This window comes from Dromiciops gliroides, chromosome 2, assembly GCF_019393635.1.
Source record: "Dromiciops gliroides isolate mDroGli1 chromosome 2, mDroGli1.pri, whole genome shotgun sequence".
Lineage (NCBI taxonomy): Eukaryota > Metazoa > Chordata > Mammalia > Microbiotheria > Microbiotheriidae > Dromiciops > Dromiciops gliroides.
This window is the reverse complement of record NC_057862.1, coordinates 183493730-183511214: the sequence shown is the minus strand read 5'-3', so window position 1 is coordinate 183511214 and position 17485 is coordinate 183493730. Positions and strand designations below refer to the sequence as shown.

General features: G+C 37.9%; 1 protein-coding gene across 3 annotated transcripts in view; it reads left to right on the top strand.

The window, feature by feature from the left end:
- Window positions 1-16085, top strand: part of LOC122742143 (neuroendocrine protein 7B2) — a 77483-nt gene extending 61398 nt beyond the window's left edge. For 2 of the 3 annotated variants that reach the window (XM_043986186.1, XM_043986184.1), the window contains exons 4-6: window positions 1524-1636; window positions 10629-10682; window positions 15544-16085. In XM_043986186.1, coding sequence (XP_043842121.1) covers window positions 1524-1636; window positions 10629-10682; window positions 15544-15639 — 263 coding nt within the window. In that variant the 3' untranslated portion in view covers window positions 15640-16085. The remainder of the gene's footprint in view (window positions 1-1523; window positions 1637-10628; window positions 10683-15543) is intronic. The other variant, XM_043986185.1, reaches the window with a different exon arrangement.
- Window positions 16086-17485: the final 1400 nt, after the last annotated feature.

The following is a 17485-nucleotide window of genomic DNA, read 5'->3' as shown; positions in this document are numbered from 1 at the left end:
TCTTTCTTTCTTTCTTTCTTTCTTTCTTTTTTTTGCGGGGCAATGAGGGTTAAATGACTTGCCCAGAGTCACACAGCTATTAAGTGTCAAGTGTCTGAGGTCAGATTTGAACTCAGGTCTTCCTGAATCCAGGGCCAGTGTACCACCTAGCTGCCCCCTGAAAATACTATTTCTGATAGTATAGTCTAGTTAGAGAATTGATCTTTGATTCAATAAGACCTGAGTTCAAGTCTTGCCTTTGACTCCAGATTAATAAACACATATACCATACCCACTGAACACAGAGTGGGCATAATGGCTGCTCAAATCTGACTGCTACTTAAGCAGTAAGTGCCTCAGGCAAGTACCACAGATGATGCCGTTCTACATTCTTGGAAGGAATGTCCACATTAGATGCTGCCCTACTCAGATGAAATCACAGATCTGTATGCAAAATACCAACAAGAAAGACAGTGCCTGCCTATAGCACCAGTCATGCGGGGGAAGCCATTAGCCCAATACATGCAAACACACACACACACACACACACATCTCCATTCAATGGCTATGGTGTGTGTATATCTCATTTATTAATCCAGGGGCACATTAAAATATGCAAAGTGTGCTGCTTATGCAAAATACACAGCACTTCCCCTACCCTCACCCTGAAATATATGTCTCATAGTAGAACTATAATTAGCCCAAACCATGCCCAAGACAGATTCATTTTGTAGGTGGGTGAGTAAAGTGAAGTCAGGGGAGGATTGTGGATGTGGTTTTGTCCTGGGCTTACAGAGATCTGGGAGGTGAATCAAAGGATATTCAAGGTCATTAGCTGGGGAGGGAGGAAATCACACTTTACCTCCTATCAGTGCCTTGGGGCAGAGTCCCATTTGGCCTCATGATAAATACAGCTGTGCCTCATGTATATTAATCAATTAATAAGATTTATTAAGTGCCAAGTATGTGCCAGGCACTGTACTAAGCACTAAACCATTAAATATTATATATAATACATTATCATATGACATTATTGTATAATGTATCAATATAATATTTATATAAATATATAGTATATAAAATATATCAATATCGCACAAGCTATATTTATCTTTAAATTTTATATAAATATTATATGAAAATATAATATATAGCATTATTAAACAAATTAACATGGTATCTAAAATAAAATATATTCTCTTTTATATGTCACATATAAAACAGCATTATGATATTGCACGTTTCTCTAAGGAGCACAAGGTATTTCCAAAAATCTAGGCACCAACTTCACCATAATCCTCTGAAGTAACTAGAGGGAAGTAGCCATCATCATTCTGTTTCCAGATGGAGAACAGGCCCAGAGAGGGAAAGTGATTTGCCTGAGGTCACAAAGTGAGTCAAAAGGGAACAGGAATAGATACTTGGAATACAGATGGGAATGTGACTCTCACCTTCACTGGCCTGCCTTGTTCCTATTTACCTTTACCCATGGGGGCATGCATAAGTTGCTTAGCTATTTCTCAAAGACTTCTGGCTGTTTGCAGTAGATGATGGATGTCTGGAAAACTCCCCTGACACCGCCGAGTTCAGCCGAGAGTTCCAGTTGCATCAACACCTTTTTGATCCTGAACATGACTATCCTGGCTTGGGCAAATGGGTGAGTTCAACTTTAGTTACTACCAATCATAGTTGATGTTTAGATAATGTTTTAGAATTTGTCAAATTCTTTATATACATCAGTTCATCTGAGCCTCAGAGAAAACCTGTGGAGTAGGTAATACACTTATTGTTATTCCCATTTGATAGATGAGGAAACTGAGGCTCAGGGAGACTAGGGTTATACTACTAGTAGGTATCTGAGGAGATTTGAAAGTAAGTCGTCCTAATTCCAAGTCCAGAACTCTCTTCACTGCCCTATCCTGTGCCTACATTTCCCATACTTATTTATTGAAGGTGCTAAAATAGAACTAAATTATAGAGGGAATAAGGGATGGGAAGACAGTTTAGAAACAGATTTATTAAAAGCCTGGGACAGGAAGGATCTTGATAATGCCAACAGCACTGGCAGGTTCCTGGCAATCATATAGAATAAATAGATAAATGCTTAAAGTATTGCAGATTAATATGTTGTTAGCTAAGGAATGATACAGGATAAGCATGTTATTCTCTGGAATTTGTCTGGGTTATTTGTGTCTCTTACCATTGTGTAATACACAGGAAATGGGAAATAAGACTTCATAAGTATGGACGCATTTTAAAAATTGTTAAATCAGCAAGTATTTATTAAGTCCATATTGTGTTTTTGAGACAGACATTTTGTACTGTTATCATCGGGCATGGCTTCCTTATGAAGTAGTGAGTTTCTTGTCACTGCAGGTGTTAGAGGATCTCTTCCTGAAATCTATTCTCCCATCACTGAGTCTGGGAGGGCAGGGATCCAGCTCTTAGACCCTGAGTTTGGAAGCATTCCCATCCAAAAGTTTATTAAGGTCATGTGTGGAGACACTGCCTACTCTGCCCTATGTCACCTGAAATAAGGTGAAAAAAAAGTGATCATGTAAATAACCCTCTATTATCAGGAGGTGGAAAGGCTGCTCCTGACACCAAAGTTCTTGATTTAGCATCTACTCTTCCCTTTTCCCACCTCAGTACTCAGGAGAATTCCCAGGTATCATGTAGAATGCATATGTCTCTTCTGCCTTTACCCCCTCCTCTCTGGTATTATCACAGAATCTCAGGGTTGGAAAGGATCTAAGAGACCATCTAGAACATCACTGAAAGCAAATTCCTTGTACAAAACACATGAAATAGTCTCACAGCCTTTGCCTGAAAACCACCAATAAGGGGAAACTTATTACTTTCTAAGGCAGCCCATTCTAACTTTTTGATGGTGTTAATAAGTTTGGTGTTTTTTTTTCTATATGTGAAGTCTAAATTTGTCTCCTTGCAATTTTATAGTTCTGCCCTCCAGGACCAATGAGAACAGGCGATTATAATAAATAGCTAATATTCACATAGCACATTAAGGGTAGTCCGTGTCTGAGAAAGGAAGGATTTTAATTCATCCTTTCTAATTCCAAGTCCATTGTTCTCTCCAGTATGGTACTTAGCTGTCTAATCCTTTCAAGTCTTTGAATACTTGAAGACAGTGATCATATTCAGCTTCCATTTTCTTTTCTCCAGGCTAAGCATCCTTAGTTCTTCCAACCAATCTTCATATAACATGAACTTAAGACTCTTTACCATCCTGGTTACCTTGCTTTGGACATTTTCCCACATACCAAAGTGTTTCCTAAAATATGATTCCCAGAAGTGAACACAATACTCCAGATGTGGCCAGACAGAGTGGAATACAGTAATATTATTTCCCTCATTCTAGACATTATTCTTCTCTTATTACAGCCTAAGATTGCATTAACTTTCTTGCCTGCTGTATCTCATTTTTGACTCACTGAACTTGTGGTCCATTAAACTACCCAGATCATTTGCAGATGACACTCTCTCCCATCTTATATTTTAGAAGTTGATTTTATGAACCCAAGTGTAAGGCTTTATATTTATCTGTATTATATTTCATCTTGTTGGATTTGCTGTTTGGAGAGAGAACAGGTTGACCCAGTCTGTCATCGTCATAGGACCCTGGAGAGTGGTTGCAACTACTCCTCTCTCATTGCTTCAATTATTGGCTTTATGGTGGTGATCCCTTAATGAAATTTGTGTATCTGACCCTAATGCCTCACCTGAATTCCAGTCCAACCTTGCCAAATGCCTGCTGGACATCACCTGGCTGTCCTAATGGCATATTAAATTCAGAATTTCCAAAATAAAATTGATCATCTTAATTCTTGTTCCTGACCTTTTTCCAAACTTCTCTTTCTGTTGAGGACATTACCATCCTCCCAGTCACTCAGGTGTCATCTTAGCCCTTTTCTTTCACCAATCCTATTTGTCACCAATCTTGTCAATATTCCCTCTACATCACCTCTCATATCCTCCTCCTTCTCTTTACTTAAACAGTCACTACCTTAATTCAGACCTTTAGCATCTCTTAACTGGGCTATTATATTAGCCTCTAACTGGTCAACTGGTCTCGCTGATTCCATCTTCACATCTCTTCAATTTATTCTTCACACAGCTGGCCAAACAATTTTCTGAAGGCACAGGTACATCTTCCCCCAAACCCCAATTCCACTCCCAAATCCTTGGTGACACCATATTGATGATAGGATAAAATACAGACTCCTCAACCTAGCATTTAAAGCCCTTCAAAATCTTGATCCAACCTATCTTTCCCAAACTATTTCATATCACTTACTTTTGCATACTCTGTTCTGGCTTAGGCAGATGGTGGTACAGTGGATAGAGTGCTAAGCCTGGAGTATGGAATACCTGAATTCAATTATGACCTTAGATATTTATTAGCTATGCGACTCTAAACAAGTCACCTAACCTCTGTTTGCCTCAGTTTCCTCGACTGTAAAATGGGCTTAATAATGGCACCTACCTCCCAGGATTGTTGTGAGGATCAAATGAGATATGTATAGAGCTCCTGGAACAATGCCTAGAAGATATTAGGTGCTTAATAAATGCTTTTTCTATCTTTCCTTTTTTAATTTGCCCTACTTTTCCCTTCAGTCAGCATTCCATAAAGACCTGTGTTCAAAACTTATCTCTGCTATTTACTACCTATGTGACATTGGGTGAGTCATTTAACTTTGAACCTCAGTATACTCATCTGTAAAATGAGAGGGTTGGAATAAATGGCCTCTTAAATTCCCTTTGAGCTCTAAATGAGATAGGAAGAAGAATTGGTAGCTTATGAAAAAAATACATGTCTTCACTTGGCACTGGGGAGCATATTAGGGAGACAAGAAGAAAGGGATAAAAAAGATTACACAGCAGAATCAAGGGCTAGATCGAAGCTGGAGGTCATTCTTTTATTCTTTAATGGTTTAAGTTTTGCATGGTTTTGCATTTTCCTCCACTAATGTTCTGTGGTCCAAGGTAGGAGTAGAAAAAACAGAGGCTGTAAATGGAAAAGGTTAGGCATCAGCATATCAAGTTTAGAGGAAGGAGTACAGAGTGTTAGAGAGGGCAGTACTGAAGTAGTTGACCTTGGGAAGTTAGTTGGGAGGGAATCTGGAACAGTAAGAAAGGAACAAATGATCTAGGTAGAGTAGGAAGTACCAAGTAAATAGAAGTTCCAGTGAAGGCAGAGAATAGGTTTGGTAGGTGTAGGGAAGGAGGAGAGATGGAAAGCATGTTCTTTCCTTCTCAATTTTGGTTCATGTCTTTCAGAAAGTTTATCTAGGTTAGCTTCAGTCATTCTAATAACAACCCAGTCTGTAGTTCAGATCCTTGAATAATTAAAACATATGTGTATATAGCTATGTTTCTGTCACTTGTTTTATATGTACGTATCTGGGCCAAATGCTAGAACTTGAACTCCCTAAAAAAGGGAAGAACTATTATTAAATCCATTAATTCAATCATGTTTAGTAGTCTGTTATCAATTATGATAATTTGTTTAAACTTAGGTTTCTTCAATTTATTGCCTTATTACTGACTGGTACTAAGAGTTCATTTGTTTGAAATTCACAAGTGTGTGTGATTTTCTTTTAGTAATAAATTTTCACAGATTTAGACTTCTCAAGAAAACATAGTTTCTTGTTTCTTGTGCAGTCTGATTAAAGACAATGATATAAATACATATTACACATACACGTATGTGAATGCACATATATGTTAATTGACTGGCCCAGGGTCACACAGAGGTATGACCCAAATTCAGATATTCTATGTGTATCTTTCTCTTTCTCTATACACACACATCTCTCTCTCTCACACACACACACACATATATATGTATATATATGTGTGTTTTTGTATATATACACATTTAATATTTCAATCATAGGCCTGACATACATGTTATTATTATTTATATAACTTACTATTTTTAGTACCTTGTTATTAGAGATTATTATTTATATAGTTATTTAGGGTTTGCAAAACACTGTATATATTGTGTCATTTGAGATACATGGAAGCCATCACCAGTTGTCTTGACTTATGTCTTGCCACTGAATTCCCAATTACTCTGGTTTGGTTTTGGTTTTTTGGGTGAGGCAAATGGGGTTAAGTGACTTGCCCAAGGTCACACAGCTAGTAAGTGTCAAGTGTCTGAGGCTGGATTTGAACTCAGGTCCTCTTGACTCCAGTGCCAGTGCTCTATCCACTGCGCCACCTAGCTGCCCTTCCCAATGACTCTGGAGGAGAAAGTGAGGCTCATGAATTTGCACAGCTCTACCTCACTTAAATCCAGTTCACTCACAAGTCAAGACACCACCCTATGATGTCATTGGTCCTCTTCAAGTATGAAGGAAAAACAACAACAATCTGTGAGCCACATAACAACCCTTTGAAGATATGGCAGGTATTAAAACAAATGAGGAAACCAAATCTCAGAGAAGTTAAATGCTTTGCTGATAGTCAATGCCCAATCAGTAAGTAATAAAGTCAGGATTTGAACTCAAGTCTTTCTTACTCTTAAGTCCATTACTTTATCCACTGCATCTCTAAGGTAAATATCAGTGTCTGTCTTATCTCTTCCATTAGATTAAAAGCACAGACTATTTGTTCTCCTTAGCAGCTTTCCACAGTGTTCAATACATAGTAGGCATCTAGAAAAAGTCAAACAGACATCTTTAAAAATTGGATAAATTCCCATGTCTTTTCATTATTTATGTTTTACTAATATCTCATGGGAGGCAATCATGCCTACAAACAAGGGGAAGGAAGAGTTACTCTGCAAGAAATAAACAGCTAGTACACTCTGGTGCTAAACAACTTATATGTGAACTCAATGGTTGGTTCTTGTACATTTCACATTCCTTCCTCTCTTATCCTTGAATTCCAATATGTTACTTAGGAAAAAAGTTTCTGACTGAGGAAAACAAATATTTTTCCTTCCTAAACATGCATCAGTATTTTTGATCAGCACCTTGGATGACTCCAGAGCATTTTCAGTAAAACAAACCTAACTGGGCAGGGTGAGTACAATAGATGGGCTGGATAGGGCCAATCTCCCTTGTTCATAAGTCAGCAATGAAGTTACTGCCTTGTCTTTGGTTTAAATTTTTTTTTGGGGGGGAGGAGCAATGAGGGTTAAGTTACTTGTCCAGAGTCACACAGCTAATAAGTGTCAAGTGTCTAAGGCAGGATTTGAACTCAAGTCCTCCTGAATCCAGGGCTGGTGCTTTATCCACCATGCTACCTAACTGCCCCAATTTAACTTGTTTCTTTCAAATGGTCATTGCTATCCCACCTAGGGCTATGCTTAGATATTTCTGAGTTCATGTCATGGCTGGGTTCCTGAGTTCCCCCCCAACTCTGGTCTGTCAACTCCTATATCATAAGTATTTAAAACCACCAGGATTTGTCTGTGTGTCTATTTTTGGTTGCACTCAACCCAAGGTCATATGCCATTGCACCTAACTTGTGGGAATGAATATACCCTTACCATGTCCCTGCATTTGCTTTCTCTTCACTGTGTACAGCTCCACTTAATAAAGCTAGCAGATCATTGATCCTCAGAAAGTAACTCTTTGTAAGGTGGTGCCAAGCTCACCCTTCAGTTGACCAAGTTTAATTAAGCCAAGAATGGATGGTTATTCATCATTACTTTGAAGTGGGTTTAGTACTTCAGTTTAGAATTTAACTGAATGCCTTTTGACAGCAGTATGCTGAACTGTCAGAGGAGGGTGTCCCTGAGGAAAACCTTCCAGCTTTGGAAGGCTCACTTACTAAAAAATAATTATAATTATAAGGCAGCATCTAAGAGAGAGACTCCAAAACACCATTATGCCCTGTGACATTCCTTCTCAGTGGAATTCGACTTGCTGCCCATTGCTTTTTCCTTGTTCCAGCATCCCATAATTGCAGAGCTGATGGAGATTCCCTCTTACACAGGGGTTTTTAATCTGAGAATCCCTGGATTTATTTTTTAAATATTTTGGATAACTGTTTTCAATATGATCACTTTCTTTTTTAATCCTATATATCTCATGCATTTAAAACATTATTCTTTTTTTTTTTTTTTGCGGGGAAATGGGGGTTAAGAGACTTGCCCAGGGTCACACAACCAGTAAGTGTCAAGTGTCTGAGGCCGAATTTGAACTCAGGTACTCCTGAATCCAGGGCTGGTGCTTTATCCACTGCACCACCTAGCTGCCCCTAAAACATTATTCTAAGAAGATTTCAGACTGAAAAAAGGGTTCATGCCACAAAGAAGTTAAGAACTTGGTTCAGAGCCCTGGCTCTAATGGAATATTCCCTAAAGTAGATTCTCTGAGATCTGTGCATGTTCACCTCTGCTGAAGCAAACTAGATATCTAAACTTTCCAGTGAAGGATAGGAAGCCTCTGGCAGAGTCCAGAATCTGCCACTTCCTTTGAAAGCAGCCTGATTTAACCTGAGGGATTTTTGGCTCCTGGATAGGTGGATTGTTTATTAGCCTTCATTTTGTATTGTTTTTCTGCTCGATCTATCTCTGACAGTTCCATTGCCCATAAAAGTCACAGTAAGGATTGCCTGGGTCTGCTCTAGTTCCCCTTGAAGTTAAGAATGGAAGCAGGGCCTGAGCACATCCTGGTGACAAAGGTCAGAGAACTCATGGGCAGAGCTGGGATGAAGGTAAGAGTGATACTTAGGGAAAGTGCTAACAGACATAATGCATTATAGAAGATCAGAGTGGTACGATCACACTGTAGAGTTTGAAGGGACATTGGAAGTTATCTGGTTCTACTCTCTTAATTTACAATTAAGGAAACTGAGGTTAAGGGACTTGCCCAAAGTCACAAGTGTCAGAGAAAGGATTGTTGTTTTTGGTAGTAACAATCTCGTGGAACAAGGTGGCTCCAGGAAGTTCTGCTGAAGAGGAAAACAAAAAAAAATGTTTTGCTTTATCACATCCTATGATTCATTTCATTTCATTTCAATTCATTTCATTTCAATCCTATTCCACTCCATCCCATCCCTTTCTGTTCTAATCAATCCCTTCCTGTTCTACTTTATTTCATTCCTTCCATCCCATTCCATTTACTTAGCAGATTGATTGGTACCCCATTTTGCAGTATCAACTGTAGTGTTGGCTTCCCACCCATTTCTGATCAATGAATTTGGTATCATGGTACAAAATGAACAAATTTCATGCTACTCTGAGAAATGTGGCACAAAACTGTTCATGTTGAGTTGCTTTCTTGCCTGGTGGTATTAACTTTAGTGCCACTCTAGGCATTGAGAAGAGTATCACATGCATAGAAAAGGCAACCTTCAAACAGCAAAATTAAAGAGCCCCAGAGCGTGATAGACTTATTCCTAGAGGGAACAATCTACATGTCTGCCTTTTCTCTCTTCAAATATTAAATTGAACTGTTCCCCAAGAAAGCCGACAAGTGTGATTGCAGCCAAGAATGTCCCTCTTTGGCAGATGGAGGGGTTCTTTGCCTTTCCTTCCCTGGCACAGACTCTGTGCATAGTTGAGGTTGGGCAAGAGATATGTATTGTGAATCAGGGAGATTTTAATGAACATGAAAAGTACAAAGCTCATTCTTGGCACTTGTCATTTTTGTCTCCATATCTATTATTTTTTTAAAAATCCTTGCAACTCAAACAATTCAAAAGGATACAAGCACAGAATAAATTTGTACTTCACCAAAACTTTATGTTTTGCTTCTTTTATCAAAGTTAAGGAAGCTTATTTAAAGTAAGATGAATCACCTCATTTTTACTTTATTTCCCCTTCATTAAAAACCCAAACTAAACCAAACAATAACCAACACAAATGTCACCATTCTCCTTCTCCCATCCCACTCACAGGTTAAGTTTTCTGTCATTTATAATCATAATCGAAGGAAAAATCTGTTGAGCATGTGTCCTATATTCTTGAGCTTATTCAACTCCACTATGTGTTTGAAATATAGCAATATGTGGAAACACTTATACAAACTGTGGTAACAGAGCCTTTTTTTCAACATAACTTTCCTTTCTGCCAAGAAGTTTTTTTGGCAGTTTTTAAAAGGTTCACTCTATTAAAAATGTTATGGACCAAATGGTTTTCTTAGCGTCTTTACTGGGGGCACTAACTTAAAACTACAGATGGATTGGTTGCAGAAGCCATTATTTACTTGGAGGATTGTTACAAATAATCAAACACTAGACCCCTGGAGCAATTAGTTTATGCAGTTTGTTAAAAGGGAGCTAAGACACCATTCTCCTTTCCCCTCTCCCCACCCCAAATGACTGGCTCCAACCATAGCCATTTCATGGAGAGGTGCTAGATCTGTGCTAGACTGGTTTCTAGTGCTTATGTTTTAAAATGCATTTTCCTATTTATATGATTGTTGATGACACTGCTGGGCCCCTGGGCACTCCAAAGGACTTTATTAAAAGCTGAAAAACCACTAACTTTTCTCTTGTGGTTTATCTTTCTGACACGACATTCTTTTCATCTAGTTCTTTTCCAAAATATGTGTATGCAAATGTTCACAGGACACATAGAGTATTGCTTTTAAAATAGAGATTCACCTAATTTGATCCATACTTCTTCATTTGTTTTTCCCCCTCTCTTTCCCCCTTCCCCTCTCTAGAACAAGAAACTTCTTTACGAAAAGATGAAGGGTGGACAGAGACGGAGGAGGAGGGTAACCTACAGTCAATTGTTTGGCTATTTTTCTATGTGATATTATCTGAAGATGGTTGTTAACACCTGCTGAGACCTTAGGTTGTTCTGAATCAGCCTGAGAGTCTCATCATACACATTTATGAAAAAATTAGGAGAGTGGTACAGCATAAAGAGGGACCTTGCCCTGAAAGTACACACCAGGCTCTCTAATTGGCTGCTGAGACTTTGGAACATGGTGTTAAAAACCATAGGCTGTGTTAGTTGCTATAGTTTCAATTCATAGCAAACTCATTAAGTGCTTACACTGTTCCTAACTTTGTGCTAGGTACTGTGGGAGATCCAGAGAAACCACTAAAATGGGCTCTACCCCCACACCTTTGATAGGGTCTGACCATTAGTTTTTCTATGAAGTCTCCATGTGATAAGTTTGCTTGCAGCCTAGTTGGGGAGACAATTTACACATATGAAACACTCACAAATAAATGTAGCACAAATAAAAGTCAATGATCAAGGGCTAAATTCCATGGTTCAAACAATTAATTTATATGGGCATTTTGTTAGAGAAGCTAAATCCAGCAATTTCCTCATTCCCCATTCAATTTGCCCACACGTTGTCCTGTCCTTTTCCTGTCCAGATTATGGTAAAATGTTCTAACTGAGCTACATTCATTTGCTACCTGTCACATTTATCTCTGCTTGAAGATTTCAGCACCATTTCCCCACCTTAGGAATCCAACATGGACTCAACTGTTTATGTTCTTGTTTGACTATGATGACATTTACTTGAAGAGATCTGAATGGACTTGGGCTTTTAATTTAAAAAAAAACACACTGATGCCTTCAAGTTGAACAGGTAAAGCTTTGCTATCCCACCAACACTTTACCCTTAAAGGAGTTTCACAGTGTAACTATTACCCCTTCCAGTGTGATGAAGAGAGGATTTTTACTAAGTCAATGCCTATTTTGTGTTGAATTTTTAAAAAGCACACCAATGATAACACCACAAGCTTATCACATGGAGACTGTTAATAAAGAAAAAAATAAATAATTGGGCCCTATCAAGGGTTGGAGAACTAAACAATAATAGTTGCAAATTGTTCTGAATAGTGTTGTCCAATCCATTTCCTTACTACTGAGGAGTTTTCCTTCTTCTGGCCTTAGAGTTGTATAGCTTGTCCAACAACATCATTTATCTCCATAGCCCCAAGTCACAAAGCTCTAAGCTTCTGCCTTAGCCTGAGAAAGAACAGATACACCAAAAGCAGGATTTATAGGAAAGATTCATAAGGTAGTGAAAGGACAGAAAAATATCTTTGACAGTCAATTACCCTGTTTAAGAGTCTTTGCCATTTAAGAATGAATAAAACTTCCATTTGTAACCTCATAGTTGGAGGTGGAAAAGGGCCTAGGAAGTAGCAACCATGGAGGAATATGCTGAGTTCCAAGTCCCCAAATCTTATAACTGTGCTAGTAAATGGCCATTATGTGGAGATTTCCCAGGGAGGTGCCTATGATTTCCATTTCTTCTACTCCCCATGGTATACAAATGACATCTGCAGTAAATAACTCAGCAAAGGCCTCAATTTTTCTCCACTCCCTATCCCATCACCCCCTCCATCCTGGCTTTAGGGAATGTCAGTGAGTGACTACTTAGGTCTTATCCTTATGAAACCCAGATACCAATATTTTAGAACATTGGCCAGGGTTTATATTTTAGCCTCAACTTTCTTCACATAGAAAAGGCCTAGAATTTATGTCCATGAAGGTCAACGTGACCCAGTGGTGTCAAGTACTGTCTGTTCTCCTGAAACATACAAAGATCGTGCCCTCAAGCCAGAAGTATTGGGTCTCAATCTTCTTGGGTAACAGAAGTTGCCTTCCCTATAATCAGTACTCAGATTGCCTTCACAGTCTGACTGAAGACCTTAACCATCTCATTAAGTCCATGATTCAGAAAGAAGAAATTCTGGACTAGTTTAAAAGCAAGACTTCTCCCAAAGAAGCTTAGCCTAGGCTGTGGGTTTCCAGACAAAAAATCAAGAGTAGAGATCCAAATCTTATTTTTGTTCCAGAGGAAAGAAAGAAGAAGAAAAGAAAGTGAAGACCTGAGTGCTAGATATGACTCCATTAACTACATACACTGTATGACCTAGGACAAATCAAACTTTGCTGTGTCTCAATCCTTCTAGTTGTGAATGGGGATAAAATTCTTGGCCCACCTTACCTTCTATGTCAGTGAGAGTATGATATGAAAGTGCCTTCATTTCTTTAGAAGAAAGATGCTAGATAAAAATGGAGAATTATTGATTGATTGTTGTTGTTAAGAGTAGAACAGAATATTAAGGTTTGGTTATCCATCAAATGTCTGCCTGTTCCAAAATTTAAAATTATGACTTTGTATTTCAATGATTCTGTGTTTCCAAAGAATTATGGTGACAAATTATGGTTTCCAAAGAGTAATGGTGAGGTGAGACATAAGTCTCAGGTGCTTAGCAGCCATGTGACTCTGGGAAAGTAGACCTGAAGTGCTTGGTACATAATAAGTGCTTAATAAATCCTTTTTGCCTCACTTCAGTTTCCTCACTTGTCAAATGGGGATAACAGATAGTTCCTCCCTCACAGAGTTATTGTGGGAATCAAATGAGATAACATGTACAAAACCTTGCAACCTTAATGTGCTATAGAAATGCTACTGACTTTTAGTATTATTATATTTCTCATCTCTGCTTTTATGCCAACATCAAGAGTCTTAGAGGGACACAAGTTATTATTCTCATTTGACTGGTGAAGACATTGAATCCCAGGGAGATTGAATGACTAGCACAGAAGCATAAATTAGAGAGTGGCAGTGCTCACACAGAATAAAAATATTAAAAAGTTGACATTTATAAAGAACTTCTAGGTTTACCAAGTGTTTTACCTACATTATCTCATGTGAGCCTCATGGCAGACCTGGCAAGTAGGCGTTGTTATTATCCCCATTATACAGATGAGGAAAGTGAAAGGTGAAGTCACTTCCTTGTGGTCACATGGCTGGTGAGTATCTGATTTGAACCCAACTCTTCCCCATTTTGAATCCAGTGTGTGCTGCTCCCCATTGTGGTATTCTGTCTCTCACAATGTGATACTGCTTTCCCAGCTTGTGTCTGCTAGTCTATTTACTGGATCATAAAAGCTAGTTTAACAGGAAAATGAAATATTCTCACAAATAAAGGTACTGAATTGGAGGGGAACTTTTTGGGTGGTTTTAAAAAAAAACATTCAAATAAATTCCCTTTTCCTTTTCTCTCCCTTCCTGTTATTTTTCCTGTTCCCAGTTCACTTTTCCCTCCCTTACCCTTCAATATGGCACTTCCTGGGTCTGGGTAGATGGGGAAACATTAAAATGTCACATAAAAACCCATTGCCAGTGGTAATCTCTCTAAACTTCCATCTTAGTCCAAAGTGCTGCATATGGTTTAGATGAGACTTTATGTGATCATCCAAAGCCAACCAAACATTCAGATTTTTCACTTATAAAACACTTTTCAGTCAACCTTTAAATGTCTTTCTTACTGTTCAGTCTTTATACATGTTCAATTAATATTGGAGATCTCCCCTTTATTTCATCTAAAAAGTATGGAAATTCACCTGGGAAGATGATTTCGTGACTTTAAAAAAATAATGTCATCCATCATGAAGGAATTTCCACAAATTTCAACCAGTTTGGTCTGTTTCACTTCTGAGCCCATTTTTGACTAGCTTTGAAGTAGAGCTCCAACAAGAAAGAATACAATATTAGCAGGAGAGCTTGAAAACCTTCCCATGATTGAGTCATTTAGCTGTCAGATGCAAAAACTGATCCCCCAATCTAGCATTCAGAGGAGTATGCTTAGTTAAGTGCCCTAAATGGGCATAGCACCTTGAGATGAAGCCTTTAGAAAGGAAATGTGGCTTTTTGACCAACATGGAGCCCCATCTGGACACAAAGCCCCAGGAAAATGTTGCTTCGGTGAGTCTGTCCATATGAATTTCACATGTAATTGAATTGCTAATCATCCTGGAATCATAAAATCCCAAAGCCCTTTCTTATTTTTGTTGGGTCATTGGAAAGACTCTACAATAAACAAATATCTTCAAAAGCTTTTGCAACAATTTTACTTCCTGCTAAAGACTATTGCAAGGCTCCAATTACTTGTTTGAACTCCAAATACTACAAAATATATGTGAGTTGGAGCAACAATGAAAAACTTTGACTCATTCAACATACCACCAGATGGAAGAGTGTTACAAAATATAGAGGTCAACACTGGACATACAGGTTCCTCCCAAAGTGTATAGCTTTTGAATTTTACCAATGGGATACATGTAAGTACTAGAGACTCCCACTATGCCTCTCCACTTTACTATTTAGTACTTGAATGGAAAAAAGATCACATGATAATGAAAAAGTCTCTTCAGTAGCTGGTGTGTTCTTAAATCTTTCAGAGCTATTTTTTTAGGAAAGTATTTGATGAATTAAAAAAAAAATTAAAACCACCCACAGGAACATAGCATGAGAATTTTCCTATACATAGGGATCAATAGCTAAGCTATTGGAAAGTTTATTCACCCAAGCACTCAAGCTGCACAAATAAAATAAGCCGGATTGTGGGGAGAGGGAAAGTTGGTTGTTAGTTGTCCTACAGGCTTAAATTAGAAACATAAATTCTAGTTAGCAACCTGGAACAATAATTCAATCAATAGGACTCTTCAGTAAAGCCCATCACAAAGTGGTCCAGCTTATACCTATGGGGTCATTTGCTCAAATAGTGGGCATATCATAGTACATTGCTTCCATATGTTTTCCTGTGTTATGCATAATTGATCCTTTTTATATCACTAAACTATGTATTTTTCAGAATGTGAACCCCTATCTGCAAGGGCAGAGACTGGACAATGTGGTGGCAAAGAAGTCTGTGCCTCATTTTTCAGACGAGGACAAGGACGAAGAATAAAGTGAAGAAGATTGAAGAAAACAGATGCAGCCCATTAGATCACAATATTGCTTACGTGTATTGACTATTAAAACCCTAGTGAATGGCAGCATGTTTATTGTTTATGTAATTATGGATGAAAAGCAGCTGTATTTATGACATTGTATTGTCATAGATAAAGAAAAGATGGCTCTGCTTTCTGTTAAATTACAGTAATAGGAGCTTTTGGGTTATTTTGTTTCAGGCCTGGAGTGAGCTTCAAAATTAAAGTGATTTTGATAGCTAGTGTATATGTCTACAGTCATAAAAAGCAAGACCATAAAATTTACTCGGTTTGGTCATAGTTTAAATGGTATTTGGGGCTCTAGCTTGATACCTATTACTGTAAAAGGCAGAGTTTGATTTTGATTGTTGAGTTCACTAAGCCCTTGGGCATTGTTATACCCCAATAAATATTATTTTACTCATGAGAAGTAGCTTATGCTTTCCACTTGGCCCTATCTTTATAAGTAGGCCTACAGACTACCATGTTTATAAGGATCTTTAACAGAGCACTTGGTAAGTAGGCTCCCTTGGTCTCTATCCTGCTGTTCATCGACTTCATATGGCAAGCTGCATAGGTTTCCTCTTGCCCAGATGGATGAAGAAATGTGCAACTTGCTTGCAGTTTAGACATCAGAAGTTTACAAAATGATCTGAACAAACATATTAGAGAAGGCATTATCCTGGTGGACTTATGGCAACACTCTATATATTTCGTTCAAGCTAGAGCTATTCCATGATTCCTCATCTTCAAAATGGGAGTTGGTCTTTTGATTAATTTTGGCCAATAGAAAGATTGCTGAAGTAAAATCTTTCAACTTAGAGTTCATGATAGGTAAAATAAGAGAAAATTGGATATAGTATGTTATCCTATATTTTATGAGAGCTAATAATAGAGTTCAGAAAAAAGAAAAAAATAGGGCAAATGATTTAAAATTCCATAGGGGAAGTATATCCAAGGGACAAATTCTCTCAATAATGAAATTATTGGATTTGATTCCCAGGAAAATTATTGCACACACTATTAAAGGAATGTTTATGAAAACATAGAAAAGAGAGAGATGATTACTGACAGCCCATGTTGGTTCTTTAAGAGCAAGTGATACCAGATTCACCACATTCCTTTTTGTTTTTTTGACATGATTACTATACCTGGTATATTTGGAATTAAGCAAAGCATTTAATGTAATTTATCATGATATTTTTCTGGACTAGGTGGTGATGTGGGCTTTAAATTTAGGTAGATTTGGAACTGAGTGAATGATTAGACTGAAAAAATGGGGATTAATGGGTCAATGTTAACTTGGAGGAAAGTTTCGAGTAGAGTGCTGCAGGGCTTCTTGCTTGGTTCTGTGCAGGTCACCATTTTTTGAGACTTGGATAAAGGCATACATGGCATACTTACTAGATTCAGCTAACATTTGGGATGATGGAATACATCATTTAAATCGAAATAGGGTCCAAAAAGGTTATGATGAAAAGTACAAATCAAATATATTAAAATTGAAGAAAGATCAATAAAACCTCCTGTGCTTGGGCTAAAAATAATAGTGTCAGAACACCTGAGTTCAAATTCCAGCTTTACCAACTAATATTTTTATGAACTTGGGCAAATAATAACTTATCTAGGTCTTGTTTCCTCATATGAGGGATCAGACTTGATTACTTTTAAGGTCCTTTTCAGCATTAAATTCTGTGATCATATGATACTATAATCTGCACAAGCAGAAACCAGGAAAGCCCTGGTTGGATAATCATTCATGTAAAATCTAGTTGTTTGTTTTAAGTACACTAGGGGCTTAACATAAGTTAGCAGGCTGAAAAG